This window comes from Pan paniscus, chromosome 14 (assembly GCF_029289425.2).
Source record: "Pan paniscus chromosome 14, NHGRI_mPanPan1-v2.0_pri, whole genome shotgun sequence".
In the NCBI taxonomy this organism is placed as follows: Eukaryota; Metazoa; Chordata; class Mammalia; order Primates; family Hominidae; genus Pan; species Pan paniscus.
The window spans coordinates 27,899,369-27,920,403 of record NC_073263.2 but is presented as its reverse complement, the minus strand read 5'-3'; the positions used below and the strand labels follow the sequence as shown (position 1 = coordinate 27,920,403).

General features: G+C 45.9%; 1 protein-coding gene across 1 annotated transcript in view; it reads left to right on the top strand.

The window, feature by feature from the left end:
* The window catches only part of FLT1 (fms related receptor tyrosine kinase 1), a 194,688-nt gene that overhangs the window by 165,665 nt on the left and 7,988 nt on the right, over nt 1–21,035 (top strand). The window contains exons 20-28 of the mRNA XM_003818327.6: nt 1,866–1,954; nt 6,460–6,616; nt 7,047–7,144; nt 7,817–7,939; nt 9,864–9,975; nt 11,804–11,903; nt 17,284–17,389; nt 17,650–17,792; nt 20,452–20,536. Of these exons, the coding sequence (XP_003818375.1) occupies nt 1,866–1,954; nt 6,460–6,616; nt 7,047–7,144; nt 7,817–7,939; nt 9,864–9,975; nt 11,804–11,903; nt 17,284–17,389; nt 17,650–17,792; nt 20,452–20,536 (1,013 nt within the window). The remainder of the gene's footprint in view (nt 1–1,865; nt 1,955–6,459; nt 6,617–7,046; nt 7,145–7,816; nt 7,940–9,863; nt 9,976–11,803; nt 11,904–17,283; nt 17,390–17,649; nt 17,793–20,451; nt 20,537–21,035) is intronic.

Genomic DNA, 21,035 nt, shown 5'->3' with positions numbered 1-21,035 from the left:
CTCCTTCTACAGGCTCTAGGCCAAGCAGAGGGCACTTTTCTCTCAGGATGGGTTTGAAGGAGTGTGGCCAGAGCCAAGGTAAAAGGTAGAAGGTTGAATATTCCTTGAGGCTTCACCTAAAGGAATGAATGAATCACTACTGGTAGGGTCCCAGAAGGAGGTGATGTGGGGGCCCTTCCCTCCAGATCCACTATGCAGATAGACCTTACCCAAGGGGGTAGGGACAGAGCTGTGCTTTATGATTAAGAGCTCCAGCATGTTGTCGCAGACCTTTCTTTCCGTATGGCAGGCTTAGGGCAGAGTAGATGTGTGATCATTGTTTGAGCCAGCAAGGTGCAAAGAGCTGTGCAAGCCGATGTTTTCTCCAGCTCTCAACAGAGGTAGCAGAGATGAAGGGTAGCTGGGGAAGACAATCTGCTAGGGGCGGAGGTGGTTAGAGAGGAGCTAAAGGCTGGGGAGGCCAGAAACAGTCGGAGGGACCTTGACACGGCCCGGCCTGCTTCTCCATCATCCCCGGATAACGTTTTATGAAGTTATCTGTCGTGGCAACCTCATTCTGTTTGCCTCAACTTTGCATCTGTAAAACTGATCAGGGATAATGAGACAGCTTACCCTCATGTGCGGCCGTCAGCTCCGTGCAGCTGGGCGCCAGCATGGAAGCCCCTCTGAGGACGGTGGCTGGACCCCATGCGGGAGCCGAGCTCTGCGGCTTCTGCCGCCGTAGAGGGGACATAAAAAACTCTGGAAGCAACTTCCCGTTCTGGAACCTAGGGGGAAGATGAGATGCTGTTAGGATTTCTAGCGTGTTCCTCGTACTAAGAGAAAACCACTCCACCAGGACCAGCCCAACTTCTGCAAGGCACAAAAAAGAACTAGTGGCTTCTGGGCTCCCGGCATGCCCTGGGCAGCGGCTGGTGAAGCAGCTCCGGGGTCACTCCCCTTTGACCCGGAAGTGGTCCTTGCTTTGTGGGTTGCATGCCCAGCCCAGGCATGCAGTGGAAACGCAGGGCAGGAGAGAGGAGGCCTTCAGAGTACCACATGGACCCCACAGTGCAGCTGGACTTCCTTCCCAACCCTCTTGCTTCCTTCAGACCGGGGTCGGGTTGGCAAACCAAGGTCAGCCTGTGAGCTTAAAATGGTTTGACCTTTTTAAATAGTTAGGGGAAAAAATTAAAAATAAAAATAATATTTCATGATATGAAATTGTATGAAATTCCAATCTCTGTGTTCATAGTTTTCTTGGAGCACAGTCATACTTGTTTGGTTGTTCCCAGGCTACAAAGGCAGAATTGAGTAGTAGCTCCTTGATCTGCAAAGCCTAAAATGCTTACTAACTGGACCTTTACAAGAAGAGTTTGCCGATCCCTACTGTAGATCCTCTGGCAAGCCCCAAGGCAAATTGCGCAGACACTGCTGGGGAGAGACGGCCAGGTAGCCGTCTCTGTCCTGGTAGGGAGGGAGGAGCTGCTTAATAGTTCCAGGACTGGTGTGGAAGTAACCAGAAGCCGCTCTACTCGCAAGGGTCTGGTTAAGAGGCAGGGAGGCTGGCTTTTGCCTCTCCCCTCCTCAAACGTATTTCTGTCCTTCTTCCAATCTTTTCTCTCTAACGCTTCTGCACTGCCCCCCACCTCCTTTTTTTTTTTTTTTTTTTTTTTTTTTGTATTTCAATTGTATTCTTTAAACCCCTTCTTAGGTTAAACTGAAAAAGTCACCGTATTCATGGGCCTCTCATCCCTAAATCGCATCCCTTCGCCCCACTAATACAAAGGCTGGTTGGTTTGAGGTTTCTCAGGCAGGCTGAAGGCTGGCAAATGGCTGACTGGCTTGGTGTGGCTGAGCATGAGCATGTGCTGTTTTGGCTGCAGGGCCTCTGATGGTGATTGTTGAATACTGCAAATATGGAAATCTCTCCAACTACCTCAAGAGCAAACGTGACTTATTTTTTCTCAACAAGGTAAGGATTTCAAAAGTTGGAGGTTTTTAAAGATAGCAATGAGTTTTCATTTAGTCTGTAACAACATAAAGCAAGAGAAACCTGTATTGTGTTGTTAATGATTAAACTTAAAACTCAGTCTCTGCTTCTTCTCCTTTTTTCATGTTTTTTCCCCTGATAATCTGTTACACTCTAGTGTGGATAGCACAGAGAATCATTTGATCCCTGTGTGCGTATGCAGCCATAATTGGAGAGTAAATCTACTAGCCACTTATCTAAATATCTAACAATAACTTTCTCTCTTTCTCCCCCTATATATGTGTGCATGTGTACATACACGCAAACATACATACACAAGTCACTTACTTCTTTAAGGAAGATAATAGTTAATATAATTGTCTCCATTTATTAGGTTAGATTTTGACTAAGGCTAAATCAACTGAGTGACTTGACAATCAGCAGTAGACCAATGATGTGGCCAGGGCCAAAAATCATTATCTTTCTTTTCCACTGCCCTTTCCCCCACTTCCTGACACCCTCACTACCCATGTCATCCCTACATATACTCTGAACCAGCCTTATTAAATAAAAGCTGTGTAGTAAAAGGAACATGTGGACCCAAGACCTAAGGGCAAACAAGGTTTAAAAGAGATTATTGGGCCAGGCACGGTGGCTTACGCCTGTAATCCCAGAACTTTGGGGGCTGAGGCAGGTGGATCTTGTGAGGTCAGGAGTTCGAAACCAGCCTGGCCAGCATGGTGAAAACCCGTCTCTACTAAAAATACAAAAATTAGCCAGGCGTGGTGGCCCGCGCCTGTAATCCCAGCTACTAGGGAGGCTGAAGCAGGAGAATCGCGTGAGCCTGGGAGGCTGAGGTTGCAGTGAGCCGAGATCAAGCCACTACACTCCAGCCTGGGCAACAGAGTGAGACTCCGTCTCAAAAAAAAAAAAAAAGAGAGAGAGATTATTGAATGGAGGAGAAATAATTTACTAAAACTTTGCCAGTGTGACATATGGCACCAATACTGTGTCCTTCTCTGAGCTGAAGAAGTCCAGGGGACAGTGATTCAACATTATTAACCAGTAATCAGCAACACTGGTGATGAACCCACGTAATGTGGTGGTTAAACATTGAGACTCTGGAATCAGACTTCCTGGATTCAAATCCTGTCTCTACTTCTCATGAAATCTGGGAATGCAAATTACTCAACCTGTCTGTTTCAGTTCCCTCGTTTATTAAATGAAGCTTATAATAGAATCCAGCTGATGGGATTGTTGAGAGAATAAAAATCTCTCAGTCGAACATTCAATAAATGTTAATCATCACTGTCACCACCACTGTCATCATCATCATCAACATCATTGACCTACTAAGATAGAAAAATTGGGTGAGTCCAATTTCGTACCACTGATCTACATGGTGGATAAAATGTCTGAAATCCAAGAATGATGCCCATCTTTATAATGTGGGCAAGAATCTTCACACACAAATAAGAACCACTGGACAGCTGGCCAATTTTCTCATCCCTCAAACTTTGATCTAATTAAAGACAGAGATGTTCTACCGGACCGGCAATATATGCAAGAACATCATTTTCCCCAGGTTTAAGTCAGGTCCTGTAATAATAAGAACCTTTTTTTTTTTTTTTTGAGACAGAGTTTCTCTCTCTGTCAGTCAGGCTGGAGTGCAGTAGTGTGATCTCAGCTCACTGCAACCTCCGTTTCCTGGGTTCAAGTGATCCTCCTGCCTCTACCCTCCCAAGTAGCTGGGATTACAGGAGCCCGCCACAACGCCCAGCTAATTTTTGAATATTTTGGTAGAGACGGAGTTTCACCATGTTGGCCAGGCTGGTCAAACTCCTGACCTCAGGTGATCCGCCTGCCTCGGCCTCGCAAAGTGCTGGGATTACAGGTGTGAGCCACCGTGCCCAGCCTAATAATTAGAATCTTGAAACTGAAAGGGATCTTTGTGATCAGTTGGTTCACACTCACAGGCTGCAGATGCGTTCAGAGAAGTCAAGTGATTCGCTTAAGGACACACACCTACCATGAGGTGAAGTCAGAAGGTGAAAGAACTCAGCTCTCTTGACTCCTCCTCCACTGCCTTTTCTGTGCACCACACTAAATGAGGTGAAAAAAGCGTAAGAAAAAGTGGAAAGTGGTGCCTTGGGCTGAGGGCAGTACAAATTCCCCTTAGTACTGAAATTTTGGACTGGCTTCAGGAAGAGCTAAGCCAGCAGAATACCCTAGGGACCTGGGCAGGATGGAACGTTTGGGTTTGTGCGTCCTTTGTTTTGAAGAGTTTGCTTCCTTCTCTGGCTATATTTAATGATTTGCCTCCCTGTGCAACTTGGTGGAGCTTAGTGTTTTTGTGGAAAATCCATGGCTGTCTTTCATATTTGGAAGATAAAGGTAAAGGAAAGGCAAAACCAAAAGGCTAAATTGAAAATGGAATACTTCATTTTCCAAATAAATTAACTGGGATCCTTAGATATGGTTTGTAATAAATTCACTATATTCTGCCAGAGTCCCAAGAGTTCAGTAAATTACCTTTATTTAACAAAAGTGGTACTGATAAGCAAAGCTGAATGTACAGTTGATTGGGAGTCAGGAAGGGAGTGAGGGAGCCTGAGTTTTGGTCCTTGGAGACGTGCCTAGGCTGTGACTTTTGGGTGCCGTGGGGAAGAAGGCTGTCCAGGGAGAGTTTTCACATGCAGAGCCCTAAGTGAGCCTGTGGAGCATTTTTCTCCCCATGCTATTGCCAGCGCTTTCTCTGATGCCTTCTGTCCCACAAAGGATCTTGTGAAAAATAAAATTCCAGTCCCCAACTGAACAGAATCCAATATAACTGCATTGTGGAAACACAATAACAGATAGTGAAAGTCTTTACCTGCCCTCAGGTGGGTTACCTGCAATGGCAGTGGGTATTCACTCTGAGGCCTGCCTCCCTCTGCAACCCTGGAAGGTCTCTTTTCAGGGGCTGGGAACCTTGGTGCCCTTTTGGCTTTTAGACTAGGTTAGGGCTGTCCCTCCTGAAGCTTTCTCCCAGTGCTCTGCTTGCTCCCACTGTGCCCTCTAGTGGAGGGATCACTCTTGCTTTGTGACATTTCTAGAAAAGCCCAGGAAGGATGGGGTACGCGGGTTAATCCTAGAACTGCCACACCATGCAAATGGATCAAGGGACGCCACTGAACTCCAGTCCCTCTCTGCTTCTGCCTCAGTATTGCTGTCTAGCAGAATCTAGGCTACAAACATGGTCTGGTTATAAAGCCACTGAAAGTGCTAGGTTTTAGAGTGTCATAGTTACTAGATGAATTACAAAAGGCAATAAAAATCTTTTCTGGTTTCCCATGAACACCCAGAACTGACAACTCCTTTCCTATGAATCATAAAATAATAGTATAATAGAGCTTTTCAGAAGAGGATAATTAAACTCAGAAAAGTAAGGTGACTTGCCCAAGATCGCATGATTAATGGAAGAGCCAAATGAACCAGGGCTTGGATGTGCAGTCCAGGGTGAAAGGCCATTGCTACCCTTGTTAGGATCAAACTGTATCTTTGTTTAAATGGAAGAGAAAAAAAGCAATGTCCATGTTCCCTCCTTCCCCAAAGAAACCTGAGAAATTGGTAACTATAGCCTTCTCTTATAACTCCTCCTAGGGATTACAGAGTGAAGCACCAAGCACACTGGGGATCCTTTCTTCTCAGTGATGTCATCCTTCACAAGATGGCGTGTGGCATGGAAAAGTGGTTAAGGGCACAGATGTGGGTATTGACCAATCCTGGGTTCAAGCTTTGCTTTTTTTTTTTTTTTTTTTTGAGATGGAGTTTTGCTCTCGTTGGCCAGGCTAGAGTGCAATGGCGTGATCTCGGCTCACTGCAACCTCCACCTCCTGGGTTCAAGCAGTTCTCCTGCCTCAGCCTCCTGAGTAGCTGGGATTACAGGCATGCACCACCATGCCCGGCTAATTTTGTGTTTTTAGTAGAGACGGGGTTTCTCCATATTGGGCAGGCTGATCTCAAACTCCCGACCTCACGTGATTCACCTGGCTCGGCCTCCCAAAGTTCTGGGATTACAGGCGTGAGCCACCGCGCCCGGCCAGCTTTGCTATTTATTAGCTGCATGTGAATTTGATTACTTTACTTCTCTGAACCTGTTTCTCCATGTATAAATAAGAACTACTTCGTAAAATTGTTGGAAACATTAAACAAGAAATGTACCTAAAGCTTTTAATATACCAGCTCACACAGAGTAAGCATTCAGTAAATACCCACCACTCTTAATTTTTTTTTTTTTAATCTGATCTAAGATGCTGTCTAGAAGCCCAGGCAAGAGCACAATAGACTCTGCAACTCCAGAGGTAGTCAGGCTCCTGGACACCGTGGGGCCCCTGTGCTAGTTCACGATCCATTTTGAGAGGTGAAACACTCTCATTTCTCATCAGGCGATTGCCAGTTGAGGGACTGGTTTCCCACTGCTGTGCTGGAGCTCCTTTTTACCTGGGTCCTTTTCGGTCTCTTCAAAGGATGCAGCACTACACATGGAGCCTAAGAAAGAAAAAATGGAGCCAGGCCTGGAACAAGGCAAGAAACCAAGACTAGATAGCGTCACCAGCAGCGAAAGCTTTGCGAGCTCCGGCTTTCAGGAAGATAAAAGTCTGAGTGATGTTGAGGAAGAGGAGGGTAGGTATTAATTCCTTCCTGTCCTACGCGCTGAGATATTTTTACAACATACTATGCATCTCTGAAATTTTTTTCTTATTTATCACTCTAATAAACATCCGTGGGAGACTCGAATGGTAATGTCCTGAGGAGATAAGATTTGAATTAAGATTATTTACAGAGTTACTAATTTTGACAGGGAACTGTACCGTTTTCTCCCCTCAGGCATTTTCATCTTAATGGATCATCCCCCTTCCCCCATGCTTGGATAAAGTGGGCTGGAGGCCTGGAAAAATCTCTGGTGTTCATGTTGAAACTCAAATACTCTTAAAAATGAACTCTGATCTACTTGTTGGTTTGTTTTATGTTTTGCTAACATTGTTCCAATAAACTGGGATTTGGTGGGATAACAAGAGCCATTACAAACAGTTACGGTTCTAATGCTTTCCAGATTCTGACGGTTTCTACAAGGAGCCCATCACTATGGAAGATCTGATTTCTTACAGTTTTCAAGTGGCCAGAGGCATGGAGTTCCTGTCTTCCAGAAAGGTCAGTCTTGCTGTTTACTGTTTTTCTTCTCTGCCAGGGCTGGACACACACCTTTGCTATAAATTCATTTTTCCTAGTATTTGCTGATACCTATGTTCTTAAAGGTAGAACAAACACCACTGCAAGTGCCTTAATTTGCCTTGATATGAGGAGTTCTGAGAATGAGGAGTCGTGGATACCAGTGGATAGAACTTAATTCTGGGGAAAACTCACAGGTTTCAGACTAGACAAACCTGGCATCGGCTCTCCACAGTACCCTCTGGCATATTTTCAAATCTGGCCCAAATCTCAGAAGACATGACTTCATAGGAGAGCTACTATTAATATAGCCATATGGGGCCCTCCCACAAAACTGCAGCTGGAGAAAGATCTCATCTTGGCAGCTCAGGATAAAAGACTGTGGGGAAAGTTTGCCCACTGGTAAATCTTAGATAACCAGCTTCGCTGATCAAATAGTAGCCCAGTGGATTCAGAACATTTCTTGACTTTGAGGGCTTGGGGACCTGCATTTGTAGAGAGGCTCTTCATGTTTATGGTAACTCTGTGCACCGAGAGGTGCTCCCTTCACAGCATGTGAAATGGATTCCCAAATTAAGATAATGACACTGGCAGGTGTAGGAAATTAGTTGGTTAGGTTAAGGACATGCATTGATTATGCAACTTTTATTATAGTGCATTCATCGGGACCTGGCAGCGAGAAACATTCTTTTATCTGAGAACAACGTGGTGAAGATTTGTGATTTTGGCCTCGCCCGGGATATTTATAAGAACCCCGATTATGTGAGAAAAGGAGATGTAAGTCAGTTTGATGTTTATTTGACTCATGTGTGTCCTATCACTTTTCAACCACAGACTTGGTAAATATTTACACTTCCTCAGCTGTAGTCCCTGAAAACCATCATTGGCTTTCTGTGAAGACAAACAGTCCAGATGAGCGGCATCCCAGAGAGCCCTTGTGTAAGGCTCAGAAAGGCCACTGTCTCCTGCTTCTGCTCTTCCCTAATGCCTGGCCTCCCACCTGTCCTTTGGGCAGCGCTGCGTGAGACTTGCTAACCTGAGAAGTGTTTGGTGGGGCCTGGGTGAGACCTTAGCATTACCTTCCTTTGAATCCTGAGGGAATTCTTTGTACCACTGAAAAGAACAGCCTGGACTCTTTCCCTCATATAAACCCAGATGATTGATTCAGCAGGTGTATCTGTCTCAGGAAAGGGCGGGGAAGACCGTCAGCAGTAGCTGACTATGGAGGAGACTGTTTACCTCCCATGGCCTTCCATGCCTAGCATCTCCCTGCTGGCTCGCACTGGCTTCTCTTCCCTGCTTGTTTTCAGACATAGTGTTATTTTTCACTTTTGTGGATGACCTCCCATGTCCTCCCTTCTCCTTAACCCTCAGCCTATATACCCTGAGGGTTAAGCTTATGTCTGGGCGCCAATGAGTTACAGTAGTGGTTCCCAGCTTAATTGAACATACATATCACCTAGAAGGCTTGTTACGCTACAGTGTGCTGGCCTAACAAGCCTTCCACCCCCCAGAGTTTCTGAGTCAGTAACTCTTGGGTGGAGCCTGAGAATTTGCATTTCTAACCAGTTTCTAGACCAGGGGTGTCCAATCTTTTGGCTTTCCTGGGCCACATTGGAAGAAGAAGAATTATCTTGGGCCACACATAAAATACACTAACACTAACAATAGCTGATGAGCTAAAAAAAAAAAATTGCAAACAAATCTCATCATGTTTTAAGAAAGTTTACGAATTTGTGTCGGGCTGCATTCAAAGCTGTGCTGGGCCACATGTGGCCCGCGGGCCGGGAATTGGACATGTTTGTTCTAGAAGGTGCTGACGCAGCATGTCCCAGGACCATACTTCGAGAGCCACTGCACCAGAATCTGTTGTATAGAAGGAAAACATATGACTTCACACTGATCCTTTGTAAAGATAAAAAAATAAAAATAAAGGAAAACAGACTTTCCTTGGGGCCCTGGTCTGGAGAGATGGCACCAACCTTCATGTTAGTCCTCCCCTCCTTTCTGTTCGTCTGTATCTGAGTCAGCCTCCCTGCCCCTCCCACTTCCTTTCTCCTTGTCTCTCCTTTAGCCCATACCTCCCATCAATCCCCATCATCTAAAGTGGTGAGGCCTAACTCACTGGGATTCCTGCTATCTGAAAGAGAGGAAGATTTGTCTACATGCTTGAAAACTAACTGTATATTCTCTTTCAACACTGACTTCTTTCCTTCTTCTCTTCTTTCTGATGCTTTTGCACACTCTCCCTATTCAGTGACTTTGGAAATCTTGTCTTTTTGCATAGGAATGCTTTCAAAATCCTCCTTTGGAAAAATGTTTGGAAACCACCACCAGTTTTCAGGATATCTTCAAATTCAGATCACTCTTTTCCTTTTCCAAGCCCTGAGTGTCCCTGTGGAGTACAGGCTTTCTTTGTGGGGGAGGATTTCTCACAGAGCTATGCAGATAAGGACATGCTGAACACATCAGAGGGGCTTACTGAACATATACTGCCTTCATCAGACTCAGTATAGCACTCTAGCTCCCTCTTTTAGCGTAACACTGCATACTATGGTGTTCTCTATGTTAGGAAACCAGAGCTGCTCTAGGAAATGATTTATAGGCCATATGTTATCTGGGAGGTGACCCCATGGACACTTGGGTTGAATGTGCTTTGTTTTCATGCCCTTCTGCTCAAGGCCCCCTTTCCCTCTTCTAGACTCGACTTCCTCTGAAATGGATGGCTCCTGAATCTATATTTGACAAAATCTACAGCACCAAGAGCGACGTGTGGTCTTACGGAGTATTGCTGTGGGAAATCTTCTCCTTAGGTAAATTTGGGAGAAGGAAGAAATCAAACAGCCCAGAAATAAATGTCTGCATCTTCTGCTGAATGTCCTTTGGTTAGACAGCCTTTAGATTGGAACCTACTGTAACAAAAAACTCTTAAAGTGTAATGGGTCCATGTAGACTCTCAGATGAGTAATGGCGTATGCATGTCTGCCCTCTACTGTAAAAGGGCTTTATATGATCATGAACAAGGTCAGAACAAGGTCATGTAAAAGGGCTTTATATGATCATGAACAAGGGTATAAAGCCTGAAGCCGGGTTTATCTTTTTCTGTACTTTGCCCAATTCTGTCCTTTTCCAATTCCTCAACACCCACACCTCTAATGCCCTTACCGCTTCCCTCCCCGCGTCTCCCACCACCTCGGAATTTCTTCCTAGGAAAGGCCATAACAAGCTCAGCTGCCCCAGTGAGGAAGGTGTTGTTAGAAACAGGAGACCTTTCCAGTGCCCCTGATATGAACACATGATATGGCTCTGGACACTGGTTTATACAGGATAAGCAATAAACAACACTGGTTGTATTTATTCTGCTTGCAATAACATCCACTATGGGTGGCTAGAAGTCCTGTTCAAAGCACACAGATGCGTGCAGAGCCCACATCTGCTTGCAGACACACAGTGATGATCTGAGGCCTCTAAAACTCAAGTTCTAGCCAAGAGTCTTTTGGGCTTTGCCAAAAATTTGCCTTTCACAGCAAATAAAAGTCACCCAGTAACATCCCTGGTTTCCTGTAATGTGTGAAAATCATTCCCCTGCTTTCGATGACAGGCACCTGTTGCTTCCAGTCTTTGAAAGCAGCTTGGCGGCTGCAGTGGTCCTGCAATGACACGGTGCCAGCACTGCACGTCTCCCAGCTGCTTCCTACCAGCAGTAATCACTAGAAAATGCAGACAAACAAATGCTGAGGTAGATGAGGCTGCAGGGCTAGAGCAAGAGTGCATTAGAAGGCCTTGCCACCCCCAGCCCTGGCAAGAATCCCCCCAAAAGGAAAGGTTGCAGGGGAATCCTGGGCAGTAAAGCTGGCAGAAGGCAAAGCCTAGGCCTCTCTGGCGTCCTTAGGTCTGCAGACTCCTGGCCATGGGCAGCCCCCACCCCACTCCACTCCATTCAGCCCAGCCCTGGAGCCCAAAGCCCCCCTTCCCTCAGGCCTGTCACAACTCCTAGAGCCCTGGTACTATAGGAAGTTTGCAAGAAAGTGAATTAAAGTCATTCCCACTCAAGTGTGAATGATTCCTATGTAGCCTATCCCAAGTCTATTGGCTTTTTAAAAAGAAGCCCAAGCCAAGTGCGGTGATGGTGAGCACCTGGAGTCCCAGCTGCTCGGGAGGCTGAGGTGGGAGGATTGCTTGAGCCCAGGAGTTCGAGGCTGCAGTGAGCTAAGATCATGCCACCACACTCCAGCCTGGTGACAGAGGGAGACCCGTCTCTTCAAAAAAAACAAAAGCTCACTAACCCAAAGGATGAGTCTCTAATGATGGGACTTCTTTAGTTACTTGTGGGGAGAAGGCAAGGACCCTTCAGACGACACCCCTTCCTCTGACCACACAGGCAGAAGTAGCCATAGGAATGGCCTGTGAGCACCAGGTGCCCCGCACCATGTGACCACCCAACCAAGCGGGTGTCCTTAGCAAGGATTTGCTGAGCTTCTCTGTGTGTTGTACTGTATGTTGAGATCTGTTGTAATCCCTGGGAATTTATTACTAAAACGTAGCTTTAAAGGGAGGAAAGAAACACTGAATTGTCCCCTCTTGGTCTTTTGTACCCTTAAGCCATAACAGGCCCTGTGTTTTCCACATTGTCTCCTGCAGGTGGGTCTCCATACCCAGGAGTACAAATGGATGAGGACTTTTGCAGTCGCCTGAGGGAAGGCATGAGGATGAGAGCTCCTGAGTACTCTACTCCTGAAATGTGAGCCCTTGGTGCCCTCTGCTCCCCATCTGACAGCTCGCTTTTCACCAGGGCATCCCTGAGAGGGGATGTTTTATGGATTCTTAGAGTCCCAGTCTTGGAAGATGCCAAAGTTCTTCTTTCCTTTAGAGATGCTCCCCTCAGCCCGTCAGGCCCAGATATGCTGGGAGTGTTTTCTTGCAGTGGGGCACGTGGCCCTTGACCCATCCCTACCTATTTCCTGTCCTGACCACTGACATGACTTTTCAAGGGCTCTAGCTGGGAACTGAAGTTAGAAATTCAGTTTCTAGGTATGAATCCAGGCAAAACAAACAGACCACCCAGGAACTGAATGTAAGACCTTGGCCTCACTCACAGAGTGGGAGCCAAACAGGCCTAGCAGCCCCAGGGATGGAGGGCTAGACCTTGGTCTTGTGACCAGTCCTGTGTCTGCACAGAACACCCATGAGGGGGTTGATGTGGTCTGCAGAACAGGTCTTGGAGAGGAAAAGGGGAACTTCCTGATGTCATGATTATGCTTCACAGAAGGCTTTGTGGGCAATACAACTTCTTTAGAATCCTTTGGGAGGAATAGGGGCTGGGCGCAGTGGCTCACATGTGTAATCCCAGCACTTTGGGAGGCAGAGGCGGGTGGATCACTTGAGGTCAGGAGTTCGAGACTAGCCTGGCCGACATGGTGAAACCCCGTCTCTACTAAAAATACAAAAGTTAGCCGGGCCTGGTGGCAGCTACTCGGGAGGCTGAGGCATGAGAATCACTTGAGCCTATGAAGCGGAGATTGCAGTGAGCCAAGATCACGCCACTGCACTCCAACCTGGGTGACAGAGTGAGATTATGTCTCAAAAAAAGAAAAAAAGAACCTTTTAGGAATAGGCCCAGCAGCTGTCTGAAGCTGCCTGGTCAGATGGCTTTTCGGGTGTCCATGTGAGGCTTTCTCCACTGTGCAAATTGCACTTGCTTGCCTGTCTTGGACACTTTTTTTCCTGGGGCTTTGTGGATGTTTTGCACTTTGAGGCCTGAGCAGGAATGTGATGACACTTGCACTTTTGTGGAGCTGCTGACAAGGACTTGGGCCTCCCTGAGGCGGCACCACCTTTCCTGAACTGGCAGGGGCCCTCCCATTCCACCCACACAATGGGGTCCTGTCAGAAGCCCTGGCTGGCCTTTCAGAAGGAATCAGAGGGAATGCAGGAAGTGTGGGCTTGGCCAAAGGGCAAAGTCACTGTCTCTTTCCTTCATCATCTCGGGGTAAGGGTAGGTCAGACCCAGGATGGGGAACTGGACGAGGTGGACAGGAGACTCAGGCCCAACAGCAGGGCTGGGGAGCTCTACCTGAGCGTAGGGAAGCGGGAGGGGACCTGTTCTTGTCACTGGTGCGTGGTGTCCTCATCAGAAAAGTACAGGGAGCTGAGGCAAGGCCTGTTTCTGAGAGCTGGGGATAGAGCTAGATGATTAACTTTATGATTTTCTAAGTGTTTTCCCACACATAGTCTCATTTGAAGTTCCCAGAGACCTTGAGGGGTGGTCAGGGCAGCTATTGTAATCTGAATTTAGCAAGTAATGAAACTGAGATGCCGAGAACTGAAGCAATGTGCCGTCTGTCAGCTGAGAAGCAGAGGAGACATTTAGAACCCAAGCCTCTGGACTGATGTCCCTAGACCACGGCTGATGAATTAGGAACAGACCCCATGTTCCTCAGTAGAAATGCTTCTCTGATATGGCCACTCATGCTTTGAATTAAATATGTCCTTCCAATCTTCATATAGTCTGAAAATCTCGAGAAAGTTCTCAATTACACTAATAGTTGTTATTATTAAATAACAATATTTTTACATCAAAATAAATGCAAAACAGTATGAAATTGTTTTATTTTTACTTCCATATAAATTCTAAATAGTATGAAATTAGTTTAGTTGGGTTTTTTTGTTTGTTTTTTTGAGATAGTGTCTCGCTCTGTTGTCCAGGCTAGAGTGCAGTGGCGTGATCTCAGCTCACTGCAACCTCCACCTCCTGAGTTCAAGTCATTCTTTCTCCTCAGCCTACTGAGTTGCTGGGACTACAGGCATGTGCCACCACGCCTGGCTAATTTTTATATTTTTTTGTAGAGATGGGGTTTCTCCATGTTGGCCAGGCTGGTCTCGAACTCCTGAGCTCAAGTGATCCACTGGCCTTGGCCTCCCAAAGTGCAGGCGTGAGCCTCCATGCCTGGCCTGAAATTAGTTTTTATTATAACAATATTGAATAATACTGATTAAATAGTTATTTGGTGCTTATAAGTGTCACGATTTTAAGCATTAATTTATTTAATGCTCATAACAGTCCTATAAAGTAGGACTACCATGATCCCCATTTCACAGATGAGAAAACAGGCACTGCACATGTAAGTGATTTGCTCAAGCCTGCGTTGGTAATAAGCGAATTCAGCTTGAGTCCAGAGTCCACAGCACCATCCTACACTGCTGCAGAGTGTGTTTCCCATTCATACCCAGGCTGTGGTCAGAAATAACTCAGAGGTACAAAGTCACATCAGCTTTGGACCAAAAACTGCTTTGGACTTTCTCAAACCTTCAAGTCTTTACATAAACCTCACTCAGGTAGCTCCCGTGCCTCAGGTGACCTAGAGAGAGTGGTATGGTTCCTTAATTCTGAGGAGGGAGAGATTTTAGAATTTTAAAAAGTAAGAAGCTCTGTGAAATATTTCCTCAGAAGGCCAGACTTCAAACCTTCAGCCATTTTCTCCAGCATGTGAAAGCTGATGGAGTAATTTCCTTCTTGTTTGTTCTAACAGTAGGAAGGGCTGGGTGAGGACCAAGTGCAGCTTCTCAGAACTGGGATTCTGTGATCTGAACTTGGCCTAAAGCGGTGTGTATTTGGGAACTTGGGTGATAGCTTGGAAAGAAAACTTCCTGGAGGCCCCTCATCCCCAGCTTGGATGCAAGCTAATGTCTCTTAACTTTACTAAACCCATTTACTTAGTGGTACAAAATCTTGTAACATTGAGTTGTTGGTTCCTGGCCCAGATACTGTTGAATCAGATGTCTTTCAATAAGGGAATAAGCAATGAATTGTTTGATTTTTTATTTTCTTTTCATTTGATGTTTGCTGAGATGATTTGCATTGGATTTTAGGCAGAAGAGTGGAAACTAGAAATCGGAATCCAAGAGTCAAAAGTAAAAAACAGCAAGTGGTTGTAGATGGTTCCGTTTACGAGTGTCAGCAGGGAAACTAGGGAGTGTCCTGCTCAGGATGGTGCATCTCCCAGACAGCAGCTTGATCCTGTGGGGAGACGATGGTGCAGGAGGAGACGAGCCCAGAGCCTCTGCCTGAAGGCCTCTCTTTGGAGCCCAGCCTCAACCTCCCAGGCTCAAGTGATCCTCCCGCCTCAGCCTCCTGTACTACAGGGACTACAGGCATGCATCACCATGCTTGACTAATTCTTGTATTTTTTTGTGGAGATAAAGTCTCACTATGTTGTCCAGGATGATCTTGAACTCCTGACCTCAAACGATTGTCCCACCATGGCCTCCCAAAGCATTGGGATTACAGGTGTGAACCACCACACCCGGATTCTTCTCTCTTTTTTTTTTTTTTTTTTTTTTTTTTTTACCTCCCTGTATTCTTACTGCCTTTGGCAGCCACCTCATATACTTTGAAACAAAATAGAAATATACTTAAGAGATATCTGGAGCCATTGGCGCCCCCTAAAGGCATACCTCTAAGAAGTGTCAGAGGGAGGATATGAACTAGGGTTTCTCAGGTTTTTTCCCCAGCAACCGCCATCTCCCAGCACAAGTAACGTCTGCAGTACAGCTGAAGAATTCACAGAAGGAGCAGAGTTATCTCTTCCCGGAGACCAGTCTGACTTCTTTTAGCAGATATTTATTGCCCTGTGGTAGGCGAGAGGTGTGGAAATGAGGCCCAGCCCACATAGTGCTTACAGCCCAATTCCCACACAGAGCCAAATTCGGAGCCCATTCAGGTTTGAGTGTAACTCAGAGTCCCTTCTCATCCAGACCATCTTCTGAGAGAAGAGGTAACATATAATAAACATCCCCTGAAGACCACAAGGTTCAAGAAGAATCAATTCTTAATGCAGTGTGTGTATGGACCTCTGGCCTGTGTTTTTCAGAGAGGGCGGTAGGTACAGACCTCGATTCCGTGCAGACATGACCAAGAGAGGAGCCTGATACCTTTACATCTAAAATGTAAAGAAGAGGCCGGGCGCAGTGGCTCATGCCTGTAATCCCAGAACTTTGGGAGGCCGAGGCTGGTGAATCAATTGAGGCCAGGAGTTCGAGACCAGCCTGGAAAACATGATAAAACCCCATCTCTACTAAAAATACAAAAATTAACCAGGTGTGGTGGTGGGTGCCTGTGATCCCAGCTACTCAGGAGGCTAAGGCAGGAGGATCGCTTGAACCTGGGAGCCGGAGGTTGCAGTAAGCTGAGATCATGGCACTGCACTCCAGCCTGGACGACAGAGTGAGACTCTGCATCAAAATAATAATAAAAATAAAAATAAAATGTAAGAGAAGAATCACAGAGGAGTCTGTTGACATTGGAATCCCAGGACAAGATTTGACCTCTGTGCTATTAAGACAAATGTTTTCATTATCCAGGAGCCCAACCTGTACTGTGTGCCTTGAGTGGTGGGAGGCCAGTTTGTAACAGCGGCTTTGCAGTGCTGGGGGAGAATGATCAGCTACACACAGGAACCTTGCTCACAGCCCCAGAAACTCCACACTGTGGGCTTCACCTTCTGGAAGTGACACAGTCATGTACGCAGGACCTTCCCCACCAGTCTCCACTGCTGAGCCCATCAAGGGAGGTGTGAGGACTTGGAAATGCCACATGCTTTTTAAGAAGCCAGCTCAAACCAACCTTTGTTACAACTCGAGAATGAAATAAGTACTACAAACTATTCAGCCATTGATATTTATGGCTGTATGACTTTTTTTTTTTTTTTTTAACTTTAAGGACATCGTCCTACTTCTGAAAGTGTGGGGAGGAGTATTCCACTTCACATTGAACTGCAGTGAGCGGTGGGGTTTCCTTTCCGAATTGCTGTGTTTCATTCACAGAACTCAGACCTTCCATCTGCAGAGGCCACAGGCACAGCAAAGAACCTGGGTATCCATGAGCTCTGGTGGGTTGATTAGTCTGCCTTGGTAGACGTGTTTTCCACTGACCAAGGACCTGGCCCAGACAGCCTTTTAAGTGCTGGTGCTATAAACCCAAACCTAAAAATGAAGCAGGGTCACATAGTACAGAAAGCTTGGGCTTTATGCGGATGATGACAGCCCTCCCTTTGTAGTATGTAAGGCAATGCATAGGATGATCACTGCTCTCCAACTATTTCTGTTGCGGTTTTCCCCACCAGCTATCAGATCATGCTGGACTGCTGGCACAGAGACCCAAAAGAAAGGCCAAGATTTGCAGAACTTGTGGAAAAACTAGGTGATTTGCTTCAAGCAAATGTACAACAGGTAAAACTAAATTTATCTACATCAAAATGCCTTTGAATGTACGTCAGGGGGGCATTTTATTTGTTTTTTTTTTAAGAGCTATTAATATAATAGCTGAGATCAGAAGTTTAAAAAAAGGGTGTGTGTGTGTGTATACAGAATTATCTTCTCAAAACACAACCAAGATTGTGCAAATGACATAGTCAAAGTTGACATAATGGTTCATAGAAATTGTTGAAGTCAGAATTGGTGCAACGAGAGCTCTATCTTTGGTATTTTAGGATGGTAAAGACTACATCCCAATCAATGCCATACTGACAGGAAATAGTGGGTTTACATACTCAACTCCTGCCTTCTCTGAGGACTTCTTCAAGGAAAGTATTTCAGCTCCGAAGTTTAATTCAGGAAGCTCTGATGATGTCAGGTAAGATTTCTTTCTCAAACTTTATATCACAGAATTTTCCAACAAAAAAGAAGAAAGAAAGAAAGACGAAAGAGAAAGAAAGACGAAAGAGAGAAAGAGAGAAAGAAAGAAAGAAAGAAAGAAAGATGATGTAGTGATCACCACCCATATGCCCATCCCCTAAATTCAACTGTTGTTAACATTTTGCCCTATTTTGTCTATTATACTCTCTATGATTGTGTTTGTTACGGATTTTTCTTTTTGCCAAACCATTTAAAAGGAGGCTTAAGGCATAATAGCACTTTACTCCTAAATACTTTAGTATACATTTTGGAAGAAGGCTATTGTTGCTGGGCACAGTGGCTCGTGCCTGTAATCGCAGCACTTTGGGAGACTGAGGTGGGAGGATCACTTGAGCCTAGGAGTTCAAAATCTGCCTCGGCAACATAGAGAGACCTCATCTTACTAAAAATTTAAAAATTAGCCGGGTGTGGTGGTGGGCACCTGTAGTCCCAGCTACTCAGGAGGCTGAGGTTGGAGGATCACTTGAGCCCAGGAGATGGAGGCTGCAGTGGGCTATGATTATGTGACTGCACTCAAAGAAGGACATTCTCCTGTGTAAACCACACCAAAATTATCGCACCAAATAAATTCCTTAATGCCATCTAATAGTCAGATTTCCATAATTCCACCCAAGTGTCTTTACATGTTTTTTTTAAAAGCAGGATCCAATTAAGAATAACAGATTACATTTTCTTAAGTTTCTTGTCTATCTTATTCTAGAACCTTCCCCCATCTTTTCTTTTCCCCATTACATTGAATTTTTTGGTGAAACCTTAGATAAAACTAAACAAACAAAGCGAGCTGTGTTTTCATTTGTTTTGCTTTGTTTTGACCTAACAAATGAATCTATCCCGTATTACTGCAGAGGGAATTGGAGAAGGGGCAAGGCAAGGGAACAAATATGTACTGTGGCCACTGCTGGCCCGGGGACTGCACTTCAGGACTGATAGTTAGGCGTGCACGAAACCTGGGCAGGGATGATGGTTACACAGACAAGTGCTGGGTCTGGCAAGGTGCTAGGCTTTTTCCATGTATCAACTCCTCTTAGGCTCAGAGCAGTCTTGGGAAGAACATATCATTCCCGTTACACAAATGGGGACCTTAAGGCTCCCAGAAGGAAGGCTTGCCGAAACTGTGTGGCTAGAAAGTGGCAGAATAATTTTCTAACCCAGGAGTTCTGACCCTCCCTCCCTGTACCCGATGCAGTCAGGACTCCTTTTAGGGCCTCCAGACTGTACTATGGGCCTCTAGCATCTCTCTTTGCAGGAGGCACAGCTCTCTGGCTCTAACCTCAGTTCAGCCACCAGGGAAGATATGGGAAGAAGCTGCAGCAGTCAGAAAATACTGCTTGCGGCCGGGCACAGTGGCTCACGCCTGTAATCCCAGCACTTTGGGAGGCCGAGACGGGTGGATCACCTGAGGTCAGGAGTTCAAGACCAGCCTGGCCAACATGGTGAAATCCCATCTCTACTAAAAATACAAAAATTAGCTGGGTGTGGCGGCACGTACCTGTAGTCCCAGCTACTCAGGAGGCTGAGGTGGGAGAATCACTTGAACCAGGGAGGCGGAGGTTTCAGTGAGCCGAGATCGTGCCACTGCACTCCAGCCTGGGTGACAGAGCGAGGCTCTGTCTTCAAAAAAAAAAAAAAAAAAAAAAAAAGAGAAAAGAAAATACTGCTACCCACCTGTGACAGGCCTCAAAGAAACCCAGTGGGCAAATCCAGACTTGTGGTGATGGATTACAGGTCAGCCTCACTGTTCAGGCCTCACAACCAGCCCAAGAGGCTGAAGCAGATGTGTCATCATTTTGTAAAGCTGGGAAAACTAGTTCGGATTAAATAAATTGGCAAGGTCTGGCTGGGTTAGAGAGAGGGAGGAGGGGTGGGTGGCATGGCAGAGTTATATGTGGACCCTTCTAAGGCTGCTTAGCCTTAAGCCAGTAGGGAGCTTGCCCAAGACACTGGGACTGGCAGAGAGTAACAGAGTATGGGACTGAGAAATTCAGTCAGTAGGTGAACTTGCCTTGTGAGTAACCACAGAGTGGATGTCTCCAATAGTCTTTCCTAATACATCATCAACAAAAGTCAGTAGGTAGTTATAGAGACATCATACAACACTACCCAATTCTCCCAATCTGTAATCACACACACACACACAAAATACAAGCCTGGCGCTAGCACTTGATTATGCCATTAAATAATATTTAGCCGTGTAGCCATGCCAGGTCATTTTGCCACCTCACATCCTTTTCGGAGCACCTGATAAAGTCATACCACTTCCCTGCACATCGTTTCTCTCCTGTGCCATTGGGCACTCAGACGAGATGATGCCTCCAGTCTCTCCTAGGTCTGGCATTCTCTGATTTCACAACAGACCAGAGTAGTCCCTCTGGGAGTTTCCTCAACCCTACAGAATGTGAATTGACAACCACGGGAGGCAGTGGCAATGCTGTCAGGATTCCCAGGGGTCACGGCGGGGAGATCGGGGCCTCAGGAGTTAGGTGATTCCTGTTGGTGTGTTGGTTCATCTTAGCTGGGATATGGTGCCTGTGGTCTCCTGACTCATTAGAGCTGGATGCCTTTTCCTGTCTTGATAATTCTTTCTGTTTCTTCATTAGATATGTAAATGCTTTCAAGTTCATGAGCCTGGAAAGAATCAAAACCTTTGAAGAACTTTTACCAAATGCCACCTCCATGTTTGATGTAAGTCATGAAGTTAAGGTACCTAGTGCACCCCAATAGACCCCTTCTTCAGATCCCTTCCAAACACCAACGCCAGTAATGTAGTAGTTCTTGGTCAGTGAGGGTCTGGATTCAGGAGTGGCTGAAATGACAGTGTGGGGAGGACTGACAACTAGACCTAGCTGTGCAGAACTAATTTGAAAGTAGAGTTCCACGCACTCACTCCAGGACCCAAGTCCCTGCGTGGTAGGAATTTAGACCCTGAGGAAACTCCATTGTGTGTTTCTAAGCTGCTTAGCTGTCAGTGATGCAGCTTTGCTTTCAGAGTAACAGAGGAACTCCCAGCTGTGTGGGTGATGGGCTTTGTGATGTAACAGAGAGCACGCTCCTGCAAGCAGCTTTGAGGCTGGGAGGGGTCCACCTAAGCCTTATGCTCCTTTCCCCTGAGGTTCTACAGATTGAACAGCTGTGTTCCTACCCAACCACACTGGGAGAAGCTAACCAGTATGGCCTGGCAAAC